The sequence below is a fragment of the Schistocerca serialis genome, chromosome 7, assembly GCF_023864345.2.
Source record: "Schistocerca serialis cubense isolate TAMUIC-IGC-003099 chromosome 7, iqSchSeri2.2, whole genome shotgun sequence".
Lineage (NCBI taxonomy): Eukaryota > Metazoa > Arthropoda > Insecta > Orthoptera > Acrididae > Schistocerca > Schistocerca serialis.
Window position 1 is genome coordinate 365,045,710 of NC_064644.1, and position 24,138 is coordinate 365,069,847.

The 24,138-nt window shown below is 39.6% G+C and overlaps 1 protein-coding gene across 1 annotated transcript in view; it reads right to left on the reverse strand.

The window, feature by feature from the left end:
* The window catches only part of LOC126413092 (furin-like protease 2), a 714,734-nt gene that overhangs the window by 35,674 nt on the left and 654,922 nt on the right, over positions 1-24,138 (reverse strand). Inside the window, exon 19 of the mRNA XM_050082987.1 lies at positions 12,458-12,657. Coding sequence (XP_049938944.1) covers positions 12,458-12,657 — 200 coding nt within the window. The remainder of the gene's footprint in view (positions 1-12,457; positions 12,658-24,138) is intronic.

Consider the following 24,138-nt stretch of genomic DNA (forward strand, 5'->3'; position numbering starts at 1 on the left):
CGACAATAGCATGGATTACAGAAGTAAGGAAAGATCTAGAAAGAAACAAGATCAATGAATCAGTAATAGCAGAAAGAAACCGTTTGAAAAATAAAAAAAACTAAATTTGGAACGCTTTCAAAGCAGAAGAAATAAAAAATCAGGAACAACATGGACAGAAGAAAGGAAGAGACTTCATGGTGAGAAAATGAGGGAATACTGGAAAAATAGGAAACAACAACAAAGGATACTAGTTGGTCAATACGATTGTAAAACAGATCCAAGAGTGGCATTAAATTTCAGGGTGAACGGATATCATCGATAACATTTGTTAATTACATTGCTATCCTTAGTGAAAGTGAAGAAAAGTAAAAGATCTATTGAATGGAATGAACCGTCTAGTATGTGCAGTATACTAATAGAGAATGAACCGAAAAGAAACAAAAATATTGAGAAGCGGAAAAAATTTTAATAGTGAGACACATAACATCAAAACTAGCGATCACGAAGAAGACGAAGCTAAAATTCTGCTACCTGGGAAGCAAAATAGCTCGTGACAGAAGAAACAAGGAGGAGTTCAAACTACCACTGGAAAAGATGGATTTCGTGTGCCAGAGAAGTCTACTGATATCAAACATAAGCTGTAAGTAGACGAAGCTATATCTTACAATGAACGTTTGGAGCCAATAATTTCATGGTAGTGAGTTATCGATTGGGAGAATCGGAACGGAAGGGAATCAAAAGATTTGAGCTGCAGGGGACACAAGAACGTTGAAAATTAGGTGAACTAGTAAGATAAGGAATGAGGTCCTCTGAAAAATCGGCGAAGAAAGGAATATATGGAAAACACTGACTAGAAGAAGGGTGTGAGCGATAGGACCTGCTCAAGACATCTGGAAAAAATCCGTCATGGTAATAGAGGGAGATGTAGATGGAAAAAGCTTCAGGGGAAGTCAGTGATTGGAAGGTATCTAACAAATAATTGTAGACGTATGGTGGAATTGGTACTCTGAAATGAAGAGGTTAGTGCAGGAGAGGAATTCTTGGTCGGCCGATCAACCAGTTGGAAGACTGATAACTGAGATGGAAAACCAAAAATAATGGCAGGAAATGCTGTCGTTTAAACTACTGCTGCACAAGATGTACATATCGATGTAGCGTATGAAATAAGATACAGTCATCCTATAATGTGACATATATGTCACAAAAATTTCCATCATTTAGTAACAGAAGTTCGAGTCATGTGTCGTGGTAGACTGGTGTAGCCTTCAGTTAGAAGACTGGTTTGATACAACTCTCTTCGGTAGTCTACCCTCTGTCAGCGCCTTCATCTATCCATAATTACTTCAGTCTACGTCAATTTGAATGTGCATACTATTTAAAGACTTGAGATCTTTACAGGATTTCGCTTCTCGCTTTGCCCAGTGATCAAACTACCTAACTGCAGCTGCTTCGGAATGTATCCTGTCGATCTATTCCTTTCTTTAGTAAGTGTTTCTCGTGAGGCGCATTTCTCGACGTCACGGTTCTGTTCCATATTAGTTACTCGAACTAGCAAGTTATTTAGCAATCTTCTCTAATGCAACGATTCCAAAGCGTCTAGTTTCTTCATATCTGAAGTATTTTACATATGCGCTTTGCTTGTAAGGCTACGCTTGAGACAAATCGTGTCGCAATATGAGATCAGAATCCACACATTTTTATTTGAAATAATCTGCTCCTCTCGTTCAGAATAGATTTTATTCATTTTTTTTCAGTCTGCATTTTAATCATTATTCTTCTTTTACAAGCCCAACTGTCATAATAATTTAACTTAACTCTGTTATTATTGTTTTATCAATGTTTATATTATTGGTTTCCAAACACTACCAATTCTCTCCAACTACATTTTAAACCGCATAAGGGTTTTGCGTAGTGAGCGTATTTCCGATGGCTGTCAATTAACCAATGTTATACTCGCAGATTCTTGGAAAAATACTCAGCTTCAGGCTTAATGTATTAATGTGATAGCAGAGAGAGAGAGAACGTAATGAATCTGTGCCACAGTTACCAATACATTACAATGTAGGAAAATACAGAAATAGGATACATGAATTACCTTCACACAGATAATGATGATGTAATATATCAATACTGAGTCAACAGTACATTATGAAATTATGGTACACCAGCAATTACGCCGTAATTGGGAGAATTTCTCCTACTAATAACTGAATTATTTGGATCAATAATGACTTCGCCTCAAGTTCTTGCCTAGTTTTAATAATCAGGGCATCGAACAAAGTGTAGTGACTTTACGACCTTTGCATTACCTCGTCAGTACTTAAAAGTGTATTAACATGTTGACTCTTCTTACCAAGTAACGTATGTGTTGATGTATGTGTCGATATAAATGTGAAAATCAAAATCTTTCACCATTAAATTAATCAGTAAGTAGCAAAAATTCCAGAGACCATATTAATCGAAAGGAACAGGGAAAATTCTGAGAGGAGCAAGGTGTGTTAAAATCATTAATGAGTTGATAGAACAGTGAGAGAGAACGTTGTCATTGCAGCACAGTCGGGGCTTTGTTTGGAGCACTAAGCGTCACTTGTTACGAATATTTTCTGTTATTTACTGGGACTATTTCCAGAGCAATTGATCCTCCACATATGTGTCGTATACTGGAGAGCAGTTATTACAAGATATCCTCATTGTCATTTTACCATATCACATTCTCGACAATGCCAACTACGTTATCTGTCATATCTTGCATTCAGCCATATCATTTATTAATAAATAACCTAAAAATATAATCCTGACATGTTATAAAATTTAACGTTGGCAGGTGATCATAAAGATGATACAGTGAAATGAATCTCATGAATCCGACCCTCTGTCTAGTTACTAACCCTGCAAGTAGTTGTTACCAAAGTACTATCAGTCTGGGTGTTGGTTATTTTGCGGAAAACGTTTAATCTTCATCAAATATTGCATAATCTTAATGTATAATTAGTCCGCTATCTTGGTGTTTGTAGCAAATCAAACCAGTAAAATAATGACTTGCCGATTTTGAAAATAAACTGTAAATCATAAGTCATTTCAATTTTTCCATTCAGGCTTTCCAGGTTCTGCCCCATCATGGATTGACAGACATCTCGCAAATCTATATTAACATAGAACATAATGAATGCTCTAGAAGTTAATCCTACAGAACTTACATATCAGTAGGGAAAAACTACAAATATCTACACACACCATCTCCCTTCTTTACTATGTCACCGAAAGTGCTATTCCTGTGGAATTCAGTAACTCAGTCTGTTTTAAGTCAAACCTCCCAGTGCTTGTAACAATACCGAAGAGAGTTCAAGAGATAGTTATACACCTCTCAGAATAAGCTCCTTATGACATACCAGCAACATGTGTAAGGCTAAACAACAGACATATAAAAAATTCTAATTTAAATAAAGAACTTCTTATAGATAGCTGAATCAGACTCAGCTTCACAAATGGCCAAAACGAGGAATTTTGCTTTTTTCTTAAAGGCACTGGGCAGTTTCGATATATCGAAATATAAGAGCTGTGGAGATATTTCTTCAATATTTCTGCATAAATCAAAATGTAAAATATTTTCCAAATAAGTAAGAGCACTGATAGACCCTCAGAGACAATGACATGATTATGCTTTTCAATTATTAGCTTCAGTAGTAGTTTTCGGTTCTGTTCTAGTTCGTCTTAAAATGTAGACATATATTTTAAACCTTAAAATGTGGACATATTTGAAACCATGTACTTATTTATGGAAGTTTACTTTTAAAATTACTAGTTTAAGTCAAAACGAAATCTTACAGTTTATCATTATTTAAGGAAGCCTAATAACACAGTCTCCTGGACAGTTGTTATTATTTATGCGAAATGGATACCGATAGCTGCGGCGATCTTCACGATGGGGTAGTTCAAAAATGGTGGTGGGTGAACATGCCCTTTTATTACTTTGTGGCCACCATTCTCATTTTTTTTTTTAATTTGGGCATTTACCACGACACTAATACCAGCAATCTTCATCATTTCTCTACTTCTAACGAAGTCCGATTCCTTTTGTTATAATTTTTATCTGATTCTTTATTCCACCATAACTGATGTTCTTTGTGACCAGGCCACAAAGAAAGATAAATCCAAGAAAATATGTGCGTATGCCTCTCCTGTCTACTCGTCACACGTGACTTTTACAGTAATAACAGTTTATTCTCACCATCGACAAATGCAGTATATAAGACAGACAACTCACTCGTGAAATTACGCTCCTCTTCTCGTTGTTGTAGCCAGTTTGGTGTTAAATATTACCTTTATTTTGTTAATATTCTGTAGCATAGTTTCCGCTTGTGTTTGTCGCTATTGACACAACGCTATTTCACGGTGAGAATTATTATGCGACTTTATAATTAAATTCATTTTGCAAATTACTGCACCGGCTGGCGAAATAATCAGAAAGGTTAAATAACAACGGAGTAGCCGAATGCCAGTGTTCAAGTACAGTCACGGCGTAGTACCTCACAAACTATTACTTTATAAAAAAATTACTGTAGAATGTATTAGAATCGGTGGCTGTAGCTTTTCGGTCCTTATTAACAGTGTCGATTTTTGGAGCTTATATATGTATATTATTCAGCTCTGAATAGCGATTGTGATCGGTCAACGAAGGGAAAGTAGTAGGCTTAAACAAGACCTTAAAATTTATTTTAGACATATCAAATAATCATCCATTTGAATCATGAAGTCGATATTTCGGACAAAGTAATATCAGACACTTGTAATTTTCAAAATATTAATATATGTGATTCATGACGTACGATATTCTGATCTATGACGACATGCTCGCAAAGACGAATGTGTCAAATAACATGCACTGCTCACAAAGTGTGTAAATGAATTGTATGATGTGCTCTCCACCCCTTTCAAGTGAAGAACAAAAATAGCCTTGTTGCTCAATAGTGAAAAACTGTAGCTGAAATTTGCATCTAATTAGGTCAACAACTTTATTATTCATTCGACGACTTGATTTAAGATAATTATCAATGTTTATATAGTAGCTTGAAATAAAATATTTTGCTCTCTTCAGGTGGCTTATCACTCTTGGTGGTTCCTGCTTCTAATTAGTTGACAGCCGTGTCATGTGATTAGTAGATGTATTGAGACGAGCATTCTAGACTGAGGTATTCGTCGGTCAGAGAAATGTCGTGATTGATGTATTTACAAATCTGGATACGTGAAGAATATTTCACCTTCTACTTGTTATCTACATCATTCGTAATTTTTCTGGTAACAACAAACGTTCTATACTAGATATTCTCGTAAATTTCTTGGTTCTGCTCTTATTCTGTCGTCTTCCATCATGACACACATTCTCCACTTCTTCTTCTCTCCCCATTAAAGCAAACGACTACTGAAGCGTTTTACACCATTTTTCTAAAGAGCTGTCTGTGTTTGGAAATGTGTAAAATTAAATCTTTTTGCTGAAACAACACTAGGAAGTAGACTACCAGCAACTGCGAATTTTCTTATCAACATAGAAACATGAGATACGTAGTTACACCTATGTAAATGTTTCAGTTATTGGTTTTCGGAAATTCTCCATTATGAAAAGTTTTATGTAACTATTTTTAAAAGTCCACATCCTGGTATCATTGTACGTGTTACGCGTTGATTGCAGTTTTGTGTAAACGAAGTAAAATAGGTCGATATAGTTAGCCACACTGCGGTGCAACGCACGACTTATAGGTATCTTATGACACTTATGGACAATGCCATCAGTCATGCTAATGGCTTAGAACTGAGGAACGTCAGATACTGTCAACTCTGCAGTCCTTTCTGATGCAGAATAAGTATCCGAAGGAAATTTTTTTATCGATAATCGATTAACGACACATAAGACTATCCAGGAGAAACTACTATCTTTTATTAATTGCATTAAAATACGTAGGAAAGAGGAAGGTTTACTTATTGTGTTTCATATATTTTTGATGAGGACGCTGAAAAATAAATATTGTTCTTACATAGGAAATGTGGTTTAGGATAGTTGATCGTTCTTCTGAGACAAACCATAACATCTGCAATCTGTAGTAATTGATGTAATTAGCAGTGAAAGAAGTAAGAATGGGTCGAACTATATCACACTGAATTCTAGGTTGATGATACAAATTAACTAGTTAGGGTGCTTTTTTATGACGCAATTAAATCCAAGGAAAGACAGTAATGTAGTTTTGGTTAGTACCTATTTATTCAAGGTATGAACTTATGTAAAAGGGACGTATATGTATATTCCGTATCTAAAAATAAAAGGGAAGCGAGAGATAAAAAAACAATATTACACCAAGAAAACTAGAAATGGGTTTCCTGTAATTCATGTTTTAAGGATTTTTTGTGTTGGCGGAGAAGTTCTGTAGCTTCAGAAAGTTTCCGATTACGGGTTATCAGGGTGTCAATTTATTTTTCAAGTACTTCTTTATTTCTTTTATTTATTAAAACTTTTGATTTATCTATTCTTGCATCACCAGCGGCATAAAACCCTTATTTACATGTAGGAAGCCTTAATTCATTTTTCCATTACGTTCATTATGAACCAAATGAACCAAATTACACAGTGGTTGATCAAGACGGATCAGTAGCAAGCCTCATGGCTCGAATTTGGTCTCATGCCGGCTGACACCCACGTCTTCACCACTAGGTTTAGATTTCTCAACACTTCTCTAAATCATTTCACACGAATGCGGAGCTGACATTCTTTGCCATCAAGTTCCGATTGTAGTTTCTTGTCCCTTTTTCACGATTTTGTCATCGATGAGCCCCTAATTTCCTTCCTTTGGAACGTAAAAGCTCCTAAGTATACATGAAGTCCAACGCAAGAAATGTAAATGATATAAATCTTGAAAACATCAGTTAGGTATAGCAGAAATAGAAACATTTTGTACTTCTTCGTGAAAAACAGAATGAGAGCATAGCAGCATTAGACATGAGAAAACATTTGGAGCATGGAAAAAGCGGTAAGTGGTAAAACGTAAGTAATGGAGACAGAAGAAAAAATTACTTGACTGAGAAACCGAAGAAATGTCGAACTGGTGTTAGTGGAGTAAAATTCTTCTGCTGGCAGATAGAAGTGGCCATATTTATTAGTTACTCACTGAAATACTGTAACGATGACAAACCGACGTGCTTTTAACGTTTCTAATGTAACGGAACTCTAAATTTAGCTTAGAGAGCCGAGTAGTTTGTTAAATAAGCACCTAGCAACAGTGTGGAATGAGGCTGATGAATATTTTGTTTTCGCTGTAGGTACAGCTAGGATACTAAGAGAGATGTAGTGATACGATTATGGTGAGATGACAGGTACTTGAATTATGTTGCGAGGTATTGAAATGTGCACATAATCTGAAGCCGATGAAGTGGCTTACAGTAGTCACATCTGTTATTTCGGACATGTCCGAGAGAACAGATAGCATCGGTGACCATGTAGCTCGCTAGAATGAAATAACAATGAAATGAACACCCTTAGCTGCCTACAGGCGTTGACATACGTCAACGGTGGCAGATGAAAATGTGTGCCCCGACCGGGACTCGAACCCGGTATCTCCTGCTTGGATGGCAGACGCTCTATCCATCTGAGCCAACGAGGACAGAGAGGATAGCGCGACATGTCCGAAAGAACAGGTACCATCTTAGTATAAATATACAGGGTGTTACAAAAAGGTACGGCCAAACTTTCAGGAAACATTCCTCACACACAAATAAAGAAAAGATGCTATGTGGACACGTGTCCGGAAACGCTTAATTTCCTGATAGCTTGGCCGTACCTTTTTGTTACACCCTGTATAGTTAAGGCCCACCGGCCACTTGACCATCATCTTCTTCTGTGCGAATGCACAAACAGTGTCCGAACTCTTACGGGAATCGGCAACGCGCCGCGAGTAATGAGTATAATGGGCGGGGCATTACGAATGTAGTGCGGGACAATACATCGAGAATGTTGGTTTCACAGGAGGCGTGCCAGAGATAAAACCCTGCAGTCCCGCTATCCTCTGTGTCCTCGGTGGCTCAGATGGATAGAGCGTCTGCCATGTAAGCAGGACATCCCGGGTTCGAGTCCAGGTCGGTGCACACATTTTCATCTGTCCCCGTTGACGTATGTCAACGCCTGTAAGCAGCTAAGGGTGTTCGTTTCATTGTATAGTCGTATAACTAGTCTGGCTGCAATAATCCTAACCAGACGTATGGAACACTAGTATCGTCAAACTGGCGGACGTTGCTCACGTTACGTACACGTGCAGCCATAATTAATTGAAGCTGTCTAGATCGACTGACTAGACAAGTTTTGGCTATACAGGGCAAATCATCTAGGACTTGCACCGCAAATACCGTGGCAATGAAAAGTGCTATTGACGTGCAGTTTTCATTGAATGGATTAGTAGTCAGTGGCTCGTATTGCTAATCAAAATACATGTTTCAAATAGAACAATTCCTACTGACATTTGCAAACTAAAAGTCGGTTAAATTAGATTGTCACTGTCGTTTATTGCAGGCTTCTAGTGCGAGTCATTTACGAGAAAGAGGATTTTGAAAAGTTTCCTTATGCCACTTGTTTGTGCCAATCAGTCAGTTTAATTGCTAGGTACGAGGTTGTTGTATTGGTTTGCAATGTGCTTGTTTGTTGGGTGAGTGTACTGCAGGTTGTTACTCAGTGAGTTATGCTCCAAGCAGTCGACTGTGAGTGGACGATGCGATTTACCGATGCAGAAAAAGACGGGATGTACATGGTATGAGGATTGTAAGGAGAATGCAGTTCCTTCTCGTACTGTGTATGCGGCGAAATATCCCAACAGGCGTGAACCATCTTGCCAATTATTTATCAACATCTTCAATCATTTACATTAAAGCGGTAATGTAACACCTAGACGACGTAACAGAGGGAAACAAGTGACGACAGAAGAAAAGGAAATTAATGTTCATGCTAGTGTTGCAGTTGTTCCGCTCCCGCGCTATCCTACGGTGAAGCGTCCAACACATTCTTCTTCGACATAAATTGCATTCCTATCATATCTCTCTCCAACAAAAGCTGCATGCTAATGATTGTGAGAATCGTGTTTACCTCTATACAAGGGCACTAAGAGGGGTGCGGCGGATGTATGATGTACCTCGTCTAGCGAAGAATCACATTTGTCAATCATGGCCAGGTAAACCATCGAAACATGCACTCTTGGCCTGTTGTAAATCTGCTTTGGCTTCGTCAGGTGGAGCATCAGCGTCCACGGAGTGTAAGCATGTGGTGTGGGATAGTGAACTACACACTAGGACGAACCTGTGGTTCCTAAATGATGGCTGTCCAGCCCATAGTTCACAACCTTGGCCGGCTCATTACCCGAATTTTACGCCTTTAGGATTTTACTGTGGAAAAGGTGACAGACGCTGTCTACGACGACATACCAACTACACCCAATGATACGCAACGACGAATTACTGCAGCCTGCTCGATCATCTCTGCTGAAATGTTAGCATGTATGCTACAGTCGTTTCATACCAGACAGGAGGGGTGTACTGCTGCTGCCGGTGGTCATTTTGAACGCAGTCTGTGGTTGTCAGTTGTCCCGTTCCTGGTCAGAATCCATATATCTATGGTATCCACTTGTGTTGTTCTTCAATGTGTGAGAGCGCAGGTATTGTGAAAGTGTCAATTTGGAATCTTAACACCACTTCCTCTGAAATTCTAACTTACCTTAATTTTACTTTGTTAATGTTAATAGCTATTGTTTCATTTAAAATGTGTAAGTTTTCACAGAAAGTACACTCTGTATGTATCATTACAATCTATTGATTGGTTAACAATACGAGTCCGTGACTACCTATTCATTCTGTAAAAACCTCACAACAACAGCACTTTCATTTCTGCAATATTTGCGGTGCACGATTTAGGTTGTTCACCCTGTACATCCCTTGGAGATACATTCTTAAGCTGCACTACCTACAGGACTACTCCATAACTCACACTTAAGTTCCAGGCAGAGATTTTTCCAAATCCTCTTCAGTCCTTTTGTCTATCATTACACTCTCCAACAACGCTTGGGAAAAATAAAAAATTAAATCTTTTGAGACGATTCCACCTATTTTATTACGATGATAATTTCTCTCTATGTAGGTTGGTAACAATAAAATACTTTCACATTCAGAGGAGTTAGTTGTTGACTGAAATATAGTGAAAAGATCTCGCCGCAGCGAAACGCACAACTGTTTTATTGATTGCCATATTAGCTCTTCCCTCTTTCGCGATAATGCCACACGAGCTACCCTTCTTTAAATTCTTCCGATGTTCTCCTTCAGACATATCTGGTAAGCATTCTATTCCACGCCAGAGCACTCTTAACAGAGGATGAACAGGCGTAATGGAGCAGTCTCTTTACCAAATCCGTTGCATTTTCCAAGTGTTCAGGCAGGAAAACACTGTCTTTGGTTTACTTTCCCGAGAACATGATCTATGTGGTCGTTCCAATTTAAGTTTTCATTTACTGTACTTCCTAGATATTTAGTTAAATTGACAACCTCTAAATTTGCATGGTTTATTGTGTAACCGAAATTTTACTGTTTTCTTTTCGTATGGTACTCTTCTGGATTGCTTCACACTTTTCATTGTTCAGAGACAATTACAACGTTTCGCACTATACAAATATCACATCTAAGTTATTTTCATTTCGGTTCTGACCTTCAGATGACTTTACTAGACAGTAAATGACAGCATCATCAGGAAACAATCGAAGAAGGATGCTCAAGTTGTCTCCTAAGTTGTTTATATAGATTATGAACTGCAGAGGGACCGTTACAGATATCACTTCTGTTTTGCTTGATAATTTTCCGTCCCTTAATAAGTAGTTTTCCCTTCCTGAGAGAATATCAGGAATCCAGTTGCTTCTGAAGCGATACTCCATACGCATTCAATGTGCTTACTGACTGCATATTACGTGTTTTTCCCTAAACAGAAACTAAGGCAATAAACTAACGGAATAAAACATAATTACACCATAAGTCGGCAACGAGTCACCAGAGACGACCGGGCGCTGATACGAAAATTCTGAGGAAATGTCCTTAAATAATCTGCGGTGTTTTGTCGGTGGAGACTGGCTTCAGCAACTATGTGTAAACCGATTACTCTCAATCATATTTTTAATTGATCTATTAGGGAGAACACAGGAATATCGACATCGTTGAAAAATTCAAGGCACTCTGACTTAGAAGTGTTAGACGCGAAACTGTACCATAAAAATTTGAAAATGTTGTACACTTCCTTAGCAAATATCAAAATAGGTGCAGAGCATTTTTTTCGAAAATGAGGTCGAAATTTCAGGCTTATTGCAACCTATAACTCCATTGATTCTTGTTGCTGATGGCTATTATAAGCTTATTTGAAGATTTATCGTTCCAGAAGCACAGATTGAACCTTCTGCAGCCGTTTTGGTAATTTTATCGAACTTATGCTGATGGCCTAGTTTCTTGTCCCCGGGGTCACTACACTAAATGCCTATTTTAGGATACCTTCAGTCCATTTAGCTCTCTCTAAGTTTCGTTTCCTTGTCCTCGCCATCTTAAATTAGTTACAAGATTTTAATTAACAGTTGCTTACGATTAAGGAGTTGGGAAATAACGACATCCTACCGACATTGCCCCACAATTTGTCTGTCAATATTGCACCATCAACATAATTTTGGAGACACGATGATGATGATGATGATGTTGGGGTTGTGGGGCGCTCAACGGCGTGGTTATCAGCGCCCGTACAATTATCCAATCTTTGCTCAGTCCAATTTCGCCACTTTCCTGGATGATGATGAAATGATGAGGACAACACAAACACCCAGTCATCTCGAGGCAGGTGAAAATCTCTGACCCCGCCGGGAATCGAACCCGGGACCCCGTGTTCGGGAAGCGAGAACGCCACCGCGAGACCACGAGCGGCGGACATTGGAGACACGGCTTCAAAAAGTTTTCTTAGGCTCGAAAAGTGGCAAAATCTATCATGAAGGCACATTAGAGAACATACTATCAATCTACATTACACTTATTACCATTGAAATGCTGTTGAATCGCTTACATCAGATTAAGCCTATGCCAAAATAAAATCAAAATTCAAGAATCTAATTTTTAGTGCCACGATGAGACTTTCGTTTACAAGGACTCGTCGCGTCTGCACCCCACTTCTGGTGTCGTCTACTAGGCTGTAGCATGGACTGATGTGCTGCTGGTCTGACAAAAGGATGGTGTCGGTATTGCCTGGTATATCGATATTCCAGCGTTTTCCCCTAATCTTTGGATGAATGATGATGGCCTAAGGTCCACCTAGCACAACTGTGAGAAATGAGCAGACTAGAGAGATAGACAAGTCATGAAAAGGTTAATGAAGAACTGAAACCATAAATTTTTATATACTAGAACTATATACGGAGAGCAGTAGCTGCAGACTCACCATTGCAGGTGCGGCAGTAGTGGTGACACTTCTCGCAGCCGAAGGGCGTCTGGAAGAACCCTTCGGGACACTCTGGGAGGCACTCGCCGGCCGCCAGCTGCCACCCCCGCGGACACGTGACGCACTGGTCCCGTCGTGGCCCGCTGCACGTGGCGCAGCTCAGATAGCACTTGGCGCACACGCCGCGGTCCCCGTAGTACCTGCAACCACACATCGGGGGGCACATTAGCCCCGGTGTTCGTTGCCAAAGAATCGTTAACACCAGTTGATCGACTGCCGTTTCCCCGTCAACGCTGTTTTGACACCGCCCGCAACATCTACAAAAATACACGGATGTGCCGCAAAATGATGACCGTAGCCCACCACGAAACTGAGTGACGCTTGGTGGCACTGCTATCACGTGACACAACAGTAGAGCAGAGGCGAATACGGAAGGTTCTATCGACGATACAGGCCGTAAATGAGGATACTCACTAACAACAACGACTTTAAAAAATCCGGGTAAGTGCGACTAGTGCTCGTGTACCGAGGGCTCTGTACAAATGTAAACAAGTATACAGGGTGGTCGTCAATCCCCGTTACAAACTGCTAGGACATGTAGAGGGTAGTGAGTACTTAACATTTTGAACAGGAACCCATGTCCGGAAACGTATCGTTTCCGTTCTACGACAGTTTCAATGTAGATGATTATCTCATCAACCACCACGTGAGGAATGTACTTAGGCGTGAACTAGTACAATTGTTGCAATCCATTTGAAAAGAATACTGACTCCTTCCGTTATTACTTATGCATTTACATTAAAACTTATACCTTATAGTTTACATTAGTCGACAACAAAAAGAACCAGCATCTACGGCACCAGCCGCAACGCCGGCTGCGGTGGTCTAGCGGTTCTGGCGCTGCAGTCCGGAACCGCGGGACTGTTACGGTCGCAGGTTCGAATCCTGCCTCGGGCATGGGTGTGTGTGATGTCCTTAGGTTAGTTAGGTTTAAGTAGTTCTAAGTTCTAAGGGACTTATGACCTAAGATGTTGAGTCCCATAGTGCTCAGAGCCATTTGAACCAGCCGCAACGTACCGACGCATTTTAACAGCGGTTCGATGTGGCGACCACCAACGTTGTTACACACATTGTACCTCCGAAGTATGTTCTGGTACACTCTCTCCATCTTGCTCAGAAAGGAGTCCACTATTCAACAACGCATATTTTCAGTAAGTTACCAACAACCATAAGAGGTTAGTTTCAGACAAGGCACAATTTAAACATAATTTAAAAGAATTTTTGGTGGCCAACTCCTATTCCATCCATGAGATTCTCAACAAGTGCAGCAGACCATTTTAATGAATATTTATTACACTTTACTGACAATACTTGGTTGCAACAGCCAAGTAACTACCTACTGTGTGAATGATGGATGTATTGAAAGCAAATGTAAGTCTTAAGTCTGTAAATAGTGGAAGTTTAATCTTAAATCTTGTACATAATCTGACTGTTCTTAACTGAGGATCACTGAAATGAATAATTTACTTTAATTTTTGACAATACTTTGTTGTAATAGCCAAGAAACTAGCAAATGTCTGAATCATGGATTTAATGAAAGCTGATGTAAGTATTAAACCTGTAAATATTAGAAGTCTAAATTTAATTCATGTACATAATTTTACTGTTTATTGACTGAGGATCATTAAAATTAATGAAACTGAAATATTTCTAATTACATTTTTGTAATATGTTATCTGATATGTTCCACACGTAGGAAGATTCCCTCTTTTATGCGTCTATGGAATGAATAATTAATCTAATCTAATATAATCCAATCTAATCATCCAACCTGGTGTCTCTTCAATGACTTGTACAGAAGCCAGAACTCGTGCCAGCAGATCTTCCTGTCGGAATTGAAACTGTCGTAGCTCAAAAACGGTACGTTTCCGGACATGGGTTCCTATTCAAAATGTTTTGTAATCACTACCCTCTACATGTCCTAGAAGTTTGTAACGGGAATTTCCGACCACCCAGTATAGACAGCTCAGCCATACTGGAAATCGAGAATCGTGAGATTTTTTGTCTGTTATCGATATCGATGCTGGCCTGTGTAAGATGCCTACTCACTTATTCGTATGTATCATGGGCAAGTTTCTCTCTGAAACGATCTGTGTTGATATGACTACCGCGATCGTGGTACAGTATCCATTAAAAATTTTCACACTCGTTTAGTTCCAATGTATGTGAAATTAATTTGGAAGGAGACATCGACTTCATATAAATGAAAGGTTTATTGCCTCTAATACAACTCGGTACACGTTCCTAAGGTTTCTAAACACACATACTGACGTTAACTCTTATTTCAGCTTGTATTTATCTTTCTGAGGAACCATTGCTTATACCCCCCTTTGCTAACGTCTCGCTTCTGATATTGGTGAGTTCTCAATCCCGTTCACGAACACTACAATTAGAGGATTTATCGAACTTCTCACAGCACGCGGGGACATATCGTCTATCGTCATCTGACATCCAGCCACGAATGCTCACTACTCTTGCCTTCCGCGCCACCCGTAGCGGTTGGCGTCAGACCGAGCTCCTCAGTCACGGGGGTTTCCATGGTGGCAGCGTTCGTGCTCTAGGCCACTACACATAAGGTGTAAGGTACAGATATCAACACTCAAGGAGTCACAATATCTGTAACCTTATACGTTATTTCAATCCTGGGAATTGCAAGAGCTTTGAGAATGTTGTAAGATTCAAGTTTAAAATTGTAATTGTAATTTTTAATTTATTGTTTTAATTTTAGAGTTACATTAACCTAATACACCATGCGGTGACTTCAGTCTTCTTAACTACAACTGTTGTCGTTCCTTTTGTGATACGGCGGAGGCCTCCGGAAAATAAAACGATACAGCCTGTCATAGAGCTACTGTTATTAAGCAAATGTCGAACTGTTCTGTGGAACACTTCAACGAATATCGTATGCCTTATCAGAAATCTTATCCCAAACAATGGGAATGCAGTCCTACGTCACGTCTCACTATTACTTTGCTCTAAAGCGTTACATATGCTGTACATGTTGCACTCATGGACTGTCAGTGCGGTAGTCAGATGCGTTCCGCCTATGAGCGCTAGATGGTAAAGGCATGGTTTTCACGGCTGCAAGGGACTTCATTTCATCGTATCTCAGCCAATTACGGCGAAATATTTGTAAGTTACCTAGACAATCACTGTACCTATTACTGGAAACCACATCAAAATATATGGTGTAGTTCCTGAGACATTGGACACATTACGAATGCAGTGTAGGTATGCAAGGGGGAAAAAGTGACATCATTACAATTTAATGTATTTCGGAACTTCTCTTTTCTTGTACTCTGAATCCTTGCTTCTTACCAAATTTCGTGATTCTAAATCAACGGGAAGTACCCTGCAGATTTTGATGAGTGAGTCTTTCGAATATCAAAATATATGACATAAATGGTTGTATCTTTCGATTAATTTGACTTAGAAGCTAGGGACAGTACGCCGTACTATGTGATATAAATATTAACTTGATACGTCTACTCGTTCCTGAGAATAAGGGGGTCATAACAATAGGGCAGGCAGACAGTCGGATAGGAAATGACAAAACAATATTTTTTTCCTGTAATATAATTATAGATCAGCAATGTTCGGAGTCTTACCTTTATTTGCACTGTCAAATCTTGCTTCTCCAAATTCCGTGATTCTAGATCTAAGGAAAATACCCTATGTTTTCATGAGTGAGTCTTACGAGTATCAACATATGTGACATAAAGGATCGTATTTAGGATCGTATTTTTTTGTGTACTAAATTAGAAGCTTACACTTTTCACAGCGGCGTGACATTCTGAACCTTAATATGTGACATAAGTTTCAACTTGTTACAGATACCCACTCCGAAGGAAAAGGGATCTTAACAGACGGACAGATAGAGAGTCGCATACGAAATGACAAATACAATATTTTTTCGTGTGTTGTAATTACGAATTAGCATATTTCCGATGTTTTCCTTTTCTTGTACAGTGAAACCTTGCTTCTTTCCAAAATAGCATGATTCTGGGTCAGCGGGAAGTACAGTTGAGGTTTCGAAGAGTGGGTTTTTCGAGTATTAAAATTTGTGACATAAGTGGCCGTATCTTTTCACTAAATTCACTTCGAATGAGATTCGAGCTTATTGCTGCAGAGTGGTGCGTCGTCCCCACGCCTGGGAAACAGCATCCCGGAAACGTCGAATATCGTCGCTGTTCATGTGCCACTGTCATGAGCATCTGCAGAAACTGATTAAAGGCCCGTGTAATCACAAGCAAGCGAAGCAGCACAGAATGTAGACGGCACAGGCAGTGACACATGGCAGATACGTGGTTAGAAGATAATACTGATGCTGGAATACCTGTATGTGTTTTTGGAGTACACTGTTCATGCACTCTATCAAACATAGGCCTCAGTAGCAGACCCATAAGTGTTCCCTCTCAGTGTCATTATAAATTACGGCACGGGGCCATGGAACGTAGTTCATGCCAAAAGTGTCGGTTGGTCGAGTTAATCGCGTTCCTTGTTACGCCATGGCGATGATCGTGCCTTGATAGGCTGTCATCCAAGTGAATGGCTGTTCGAAACATTCACCATGCCGCATATGCAGACCGTGCATTCAGTATTACGATGTGATGGACTTTCACCACGGATTCCATGCTAACTACGGTAGTAACAGGACGAAAAATTGACAGCTGTGGATTATGTGAACATATCCTCTCAAGGGTATTGACTTCCCAGATGGCGGTGAAATCTTCCAGTTTCATTAATGTTCATGACACACGACGAGAAACGTCATACAGTGATTTCACAAGCATGACAGAAATGGCGTGTCCATTGCCTAGACTGCTTGTGCCACATATTTCTGGGACTCCTCAACAGACTTGTTGATACTTTATCACATCGAATACTTGCTATATTACACGCTGTTGGGCGGCCCACAAACCGAACATAATCATCATCATCATCATCAACATCTGCTATATAACATTTCAGTGTATTGACACTACTATACTTGAAAAAAAAACTGCCTCTTCAGTAACAATATCTTATTTAGCAAATATTATCCAACGTGTTTTGAAGTTACAGGTCCATTATCCACGACTAAAATGACTTTACTTTCTTTCCGGCTGCTACAATTAATCGCCGTTTTTGGGTAGAGATGTTAACCACGTGCAAATGCTTTCACACTTCTTGTCGTTTTATGCGGCTCTCGACGATATTTCACCTTCTGTAAGCCATTTCTTCTCAACTGTAGCCTGCATGTATTTGAACATCCTCTCTATAGTCATCCTTTTGCCTCCCTCTGTAATTTTTTCACCACGCTCTCACCCATACCAAACCGTGGATTCCTCCATACCTCATGACGTGCATCATAAACCAATCCCTTTTTGTTGCTGTCCTCAGTTCAGTTCAGTACCTCCTATTTAGAAACATTTTAGCTTTCTTCTGTAGCATTACACTTCCAAAACTCTAGTTATCTTCTTGTCTGCTCTGTTTATCGTCCACGTTTCACTTACATACAAGGCTACTAACGTTTAAATTTATATTCGATGTTGTTAAATTTTTTTGGCCTTTCCAGGCTTTAATTAGCATTCTCTCTAATTCGGCCGTCATCAGTTACTTTACTGCCCAAAGCGCAAGTCTTCTATCAACTTCAGTGTCTCATTCCGCGTTCTAAGGGTTTCAGTAGCCCCTCTGTCAATTCTACTGCATTCCTTTAACTTTGCTTTAGTTTTATTGGTGTTCATATTGAACGTATTTTTGATGTAATATCCATTCCACAGAAATTATCTATAAGTCCTTTCCTTAAGACAGAACTACATTCTCATCGGCAGATCTCAAAGTTTTTATTTCTATTCGTTAAAGCTTAATGGTTGTACGAATATACTCCAGTAGCAGTTATTTTTGAAAACTTGATTGAAGCTACTAGTTAAATGCCTCAGTAGTGTCATATTCAGATCTCTATATCGTTACAGAAAACATAAAAAAAATACTTAAAACAATAAAATGAGTTAAAAAATTAAATGAAATTGTTGCATCAAAGAGGTACAACAAAACCTCAGTAGTGTCATATTCAGATCTCTATATCGTTACAGAAAACATAAAAAAAATACTTAAAACAATAAAATGAGTTAAAAAATTAAATGAAATTGTTGCATCAAAGAGGTACAACAAAATAGTTATGTGATGGGATTGTACTTTACAACATTTTCGCTTCCGCGTGCTGACTCCCTAAAATACGGTTCCAAATAAATGGTTCAAATGGCTCTGAGCACTATGGGACTTAACATCTGGGGTCATCAGTCCCCCAGAACTTAGAACTACTTAAACCTAACTATCCTAAGGACGACACACACATCCATGCCAGATTCAGGATTCGAACCTGCGACCGTAGCGGTCAAGCGGTTCCAGACTGAAGCGACTAGAACCGCTCGGTCTATCCGGCGGCTCCGAAAATACGTATTTTTGGGTATTGTTACCTTCTTTATGTGTATTGCTGTCATTCCCTTTTATTAAACACCACCCCTCGAGCTTTTACCACCTTCGTAATGTACTGTCTTAGACATAAAAACTGACCACCGGCCGGCCGCCACAGAGACTAAGTCCTAGTCGTTCACTTAAGGTGGCCAATAAAACTGACCGCCCCTGATAACTTTAAGTCCGGCCACCTGCACAATCTGGCAACACTGTAAGATGCGGAAGTGTTAGGAGGAAGTGTTGCCTACGTTCGAGGTGATATGGATGGAGTGAGCCCGTGGTCTTCCGGTAATCGTCGTGCATTCTAAACTTAGAGTCGCATGTTCGCGTCCAACTGTATTTTTTTTTTTACCACATTTCGGTCTAAAGTTATGAGACTGATTGAACATCGAAGACAATTCGCTTAGCATTCTACCCACCCGCCATAAGAAGGATTCCAGAAACAATTCCGCATTACAGCTCGTGGCTGCGTGGCGATCATAACGGCTTACGCTCGAGCGTTTCCTCGCGTTGCAGCGGCTACCGGCCACCGGCCAGACGCCACCCGCCGCCTGAAATCCGGCGCCGCCCATGTGAAGGCGGCGCCACGCTGTCACTGTATGTATCAATGCCATTTTCGAATTTGAAGTTCTAGTTATCATCTTGCAGCTAAGCAGTGGACTTTGCATACTTGAAAATCATGAACTACACTTAAGCATTGTAAAATTGAGTCGCAAGTGGAAAAAGGTATAACATCTGCAACACAACGTTTACTTTTGGGATAACAGAGGGGTAAATGTAGAGGAGGCAGCTAGAAAGATTTGAACTGTGTGTGGAGCGAGTGCTTTTGGGAAAAATACGCCAGAAAAAGATATTCTTGTTTCAACAAAGATCGCTCTGGCATGAATGATTTTCCACATTAAGGAAGTCTCGACTACTGATATATGTGACTGATTACCATTTTACCATCATGTGACATTTGCATTCAACAGGCAATGTTCAGAAGTCTAGTGTAGGAGTACTGCATGCTCTAATTCGAAACAACAAAAATCAACGGAGTGACTATTATTGAACGTCATCAGGTCGCTCATTGAGCATTCCTATGCAGTAGTGTTACTGCTGACGTGTTATGATGCCTTTATGGTTAACTTCCTAAGAAGAAATGAAAGGCTGAGCCCCACCAAAGGACGTAGACTAGAGCAAAGAGTAGTGTGAACATAATATTTTACATCTGATAGCTCCAAAAGTGTGTTTTGGACTACGAATTCTGCCCCAAGGGGTGTGTGCAACACAGCTGGAATTTGTTGTCAACAACTGAGACACCTTTCGGTCGCAGTGTAAGAAAATCGAGCAACAAAACTTCATCACCTATGCTACTGCATGATAACTCACTCTGTTGATTTGAGAAACAAAACTATCCAGGAGACTGACAGGAAATTCGTCTCTCAGGCACTTGTATCGATAGGGAAGTCCTCTCTCAAGCAGGTGTCCCTTTCGACATATATTCGTAAAATTTTACCTTTCCCCCTCTTGATCGATCAACCGTCAAGGCAATTCTTTTATAGACAAAAATACTCTTAAAACTACACTGGTTTAATGACATCTTTAGAATCAGTGGGTTTCTACGGGCGTAGAATTTGTAAACAACATTAGGATTGTCAGATTGTTTTAGATACCGTGAAAGAAAATTCAGCTGCTGAATATTTTCTCTTTGATGATTAGTGTTGCGATTAGTAAACTAATGGAAAATGCAATTAAAATATTCACTGTCCTAATACAAATTACATTCAGCTTACTACAGAAACATCACGACGGCAGTCTATCTTAATAAAGCATTAAGTGTCTGTAAGACGATTGAGCCTATTTTAACACGAATTAGTAGGATATTACCGACTTTTCACTTCGAAAAGATCTGTATTTACTTCATTTTCTGTATCATTCGTAAGTATTATGAAAATGTGGCATTTCAAAGATAAAATACGTATTCACAACAACAAAAATATCTCGGCAGAAAACAAAAGTGGCATTATGAAATTGGCAGTACCGTAAGGTTTTCGCTCTGACACTAAGGCTTACTGTAAGTAGCAAGACGAATTTTGCTTGAGCGTTATCTTACGATTCCCTTATTGAGTATGTATCTGCCTGCTTGTAGCTCTACTACAAAAGGATTAAAAATCTGGCTTTCAGAGAGTCTCGAAAGGTGAACGAAAGCAGCTTGCACCTGTTAGCCAAGCATGTTACCTCGGAACTGGTTTTCCTAAAGTGGGAAGACATCCTTTTGTGGTTGAATTGTTGCCAAATGTCACTCAGGAGTGTGCCGTTGGTCTAAGCGTTTCGGTATGTTGAATTTGTACCAATGATTTTTCTACAGGTTTTTTCTGTTCCAAATAGAAAGTTGACGTCTCCCAATAGTATTTTCACGTCATCTTCGTGAATTTTGCTCATAGTATTTTCGAGTGCGTTCCAGAATTTTTCGACATTTTTGGTGTTTTTCTTATTTTAGATGTTGGTGGGGGCATGTGCATTGATGAGTGTATAATTTTTGCTGGGGCTCTGAATGAGCATAGTCATAAGTCGATTGTTGATGGGTGTGATTTCTTTGACAGAGATCATAATAGATCTGTATTCGAGAAAAGCAATGCCAAAGATTGGTACACCTTTCGCTACTTCTATTGTATTTTGCTTTTGAAGATGCAATGGTATCCGTAATGCAAGATTTCACTGTCAGTTAGTCGTGGTTCGTAAAGAACAAGGATGAGAATTTTTTGTTGGTCGATTTCTTTTGTGAGAATATTTTGTATTCGTGCTTGGATCATTGTATCGATGTTTAGTTTTCAAATGTATGTTTTCTGCTTGTGGGAAAATTTACCAGAGATCTTAGATATTCTCTGCCGTGCTAACCTGGACTCCCCAGAATCCGAAAATTCAACTGCCGCCTGTAGACAGCCGGGATGTGTACCACCTAGTGTAAAGTTGACTTTGCTTGCACTGTTCATGTTTGCTTGTGTTTCGTTGGTTTGGCTTGGGTGATACCAGGACCGGACAGGACCAGAGGGTGTTGAAGCCTTTGGAAGCAAATATTTTTAGCCGAGCTCATTGAGCTAATAGACGGTGACCAGAGTATCGGTGATTTTCACTGAGACGTGCGTGGATATTGGGTTCAACGGATTGAGTAGCTTTTCAGGATTGTGTTAGTATTTGGTTCACCCCAAGTATTTGATTTCCTCGGTACCACCCATATGGGGGAAGGTTTCCCCTAACGGCCCCCCGAAATTTTGATTATTATTATTATTATTATTATTATTGTCATTATGTCATCAGCAAATCCGATATGGTGCATCTTCCCACCACCACTGAAGTAGAGTTGCATTGGTTGATTCAGTATTTCCATCACATAAATATGGGTTATAATTACGTTACATTGTTGCTAGTAGACATATTTCTCACTTTTTCTTAGGCAGTTGCTACCTGTTACTCCATCATAGGAATTTATGTGCGCAGCATTGTTGCTATACAGACGTTCAAATTATCCGATTTCTGTAATTTCATTTCGATATCAGTTCGTTCTAATCGGATTCAGTCAGTCAGGCTTAATGTGGATATCCGAATACGACTCTCAACATTTGATAGACTGGGTAAACCACATTCTTAATCGGACGGTTGAATCTAGATCACTTATTTATGACAGGGCCTGAATTCTTAAACACTGTGGAAAATAATAATACAATGTGCTTATTACTAATATGTTATGTAAATACAAATATATGAACGAATGCGATAACAGTTTATTTACAGGAGCGGAGCCCCATCCATCATAGCAGAGCAGTGCGAGATTGGTTTCAGGGCCAAGACAGGATGTTTGACTGTGTGTGTGTGTGTGTGTGTGTGTGTGTGTGTGTGTGTGTGTGTGTGTGTGTGTGTGTGTGTTCAGTGTTCACGCACAATGTGAATCAATACTATTAACATTAGAGAGACAACAAACAATAAATATTGCACCAAATATAGCTGTAAAGTATTTTAATGCGATGGGAACTTACAAACAGAATTTTTACCCAAACCAAGACCTGCATATTACCTGAGGTAAGATGTAATAGCTCCATAGTATCGTTAGCAGAGGACAGTGCTCTCTTGTTGTCGAGTCTCGCGACAAGTGCAGTGATTAGCACTGCCCAAAGCCGCCGCGATTTGTTTATGTTGGCTGAGCGTGGACACTGCAGCAGACGCTTCGCCATAAACAAAAAGAAATTACCTTGGCTCGGACTGCAGTGAGCGGATATCACTACCTGTGTGTTCTTATAGTAGCCAACGTGAGACTCTGCTCGCAGGTGCCATGGAGTAATTGCAACGGGTATCATGTCATTAGTCATCAGAATATTAACCAGTGATGAAATGACCTCTCTATTTGAATTCCAAGAAAATAGGAACCTCCTCACAAAAGAATGTGAGGTGATACAAAAATTGACTGCAGGGCTTTCATGTATGCAGTAGTAGCACACAAGGAAATATGTCTTGGAATCGTATATTTCATTTCCTCTTCTCATATTAACGCCCTCGTTTTAGTATGAAGTGAGAAAATAAACACGAAGAACTATTGTTCCTAAGAAGCATATTAGTCATTTCCCCTTCTCATATCATAACTTTTGTTTTAGCATGAAGGAAAAAATAAACAGTTTTAGGTTGTGAAGCATCATATGACACCAGATTCTTATCGTAGGTGCTGTCGGAAACGCAAAAGCAGGGAGCTGACCATTCTTTTGTCCAACAGTCTGTCTCCTTTCATACATTTCTCCCGCTAGGAGATTCTTATTTCAGGACTTGTGGGCATCAAATTCTTCAGCAGAACAAGCCTTATGTTACTGTGCTAATACGGTATGGAAAAAATGCAACAAAGACGATTTCCCCTAAAGCACTGGGGATATTTGCAAATGTCTGCATTCAGCAATAACTGCCAGCTGCCACAACAGATCACAGAATCCATGCGGCAGGCGACACAACTGTGCGTGCACTTCAGACTTCATTCAGTAACACGTCAGGAGATGGATGGAAACGTCAAATTATTGTCGTTCTCCGAGTCGTACTCAATCCAGAATGAGGTGTTATTAAGGTAGTTGAGCGTTCTAGGAATTACACTTTTATAATTCCGATATGAGTATTCCGATAGCCAAAGGAACCCGTTAGTGTGAAAC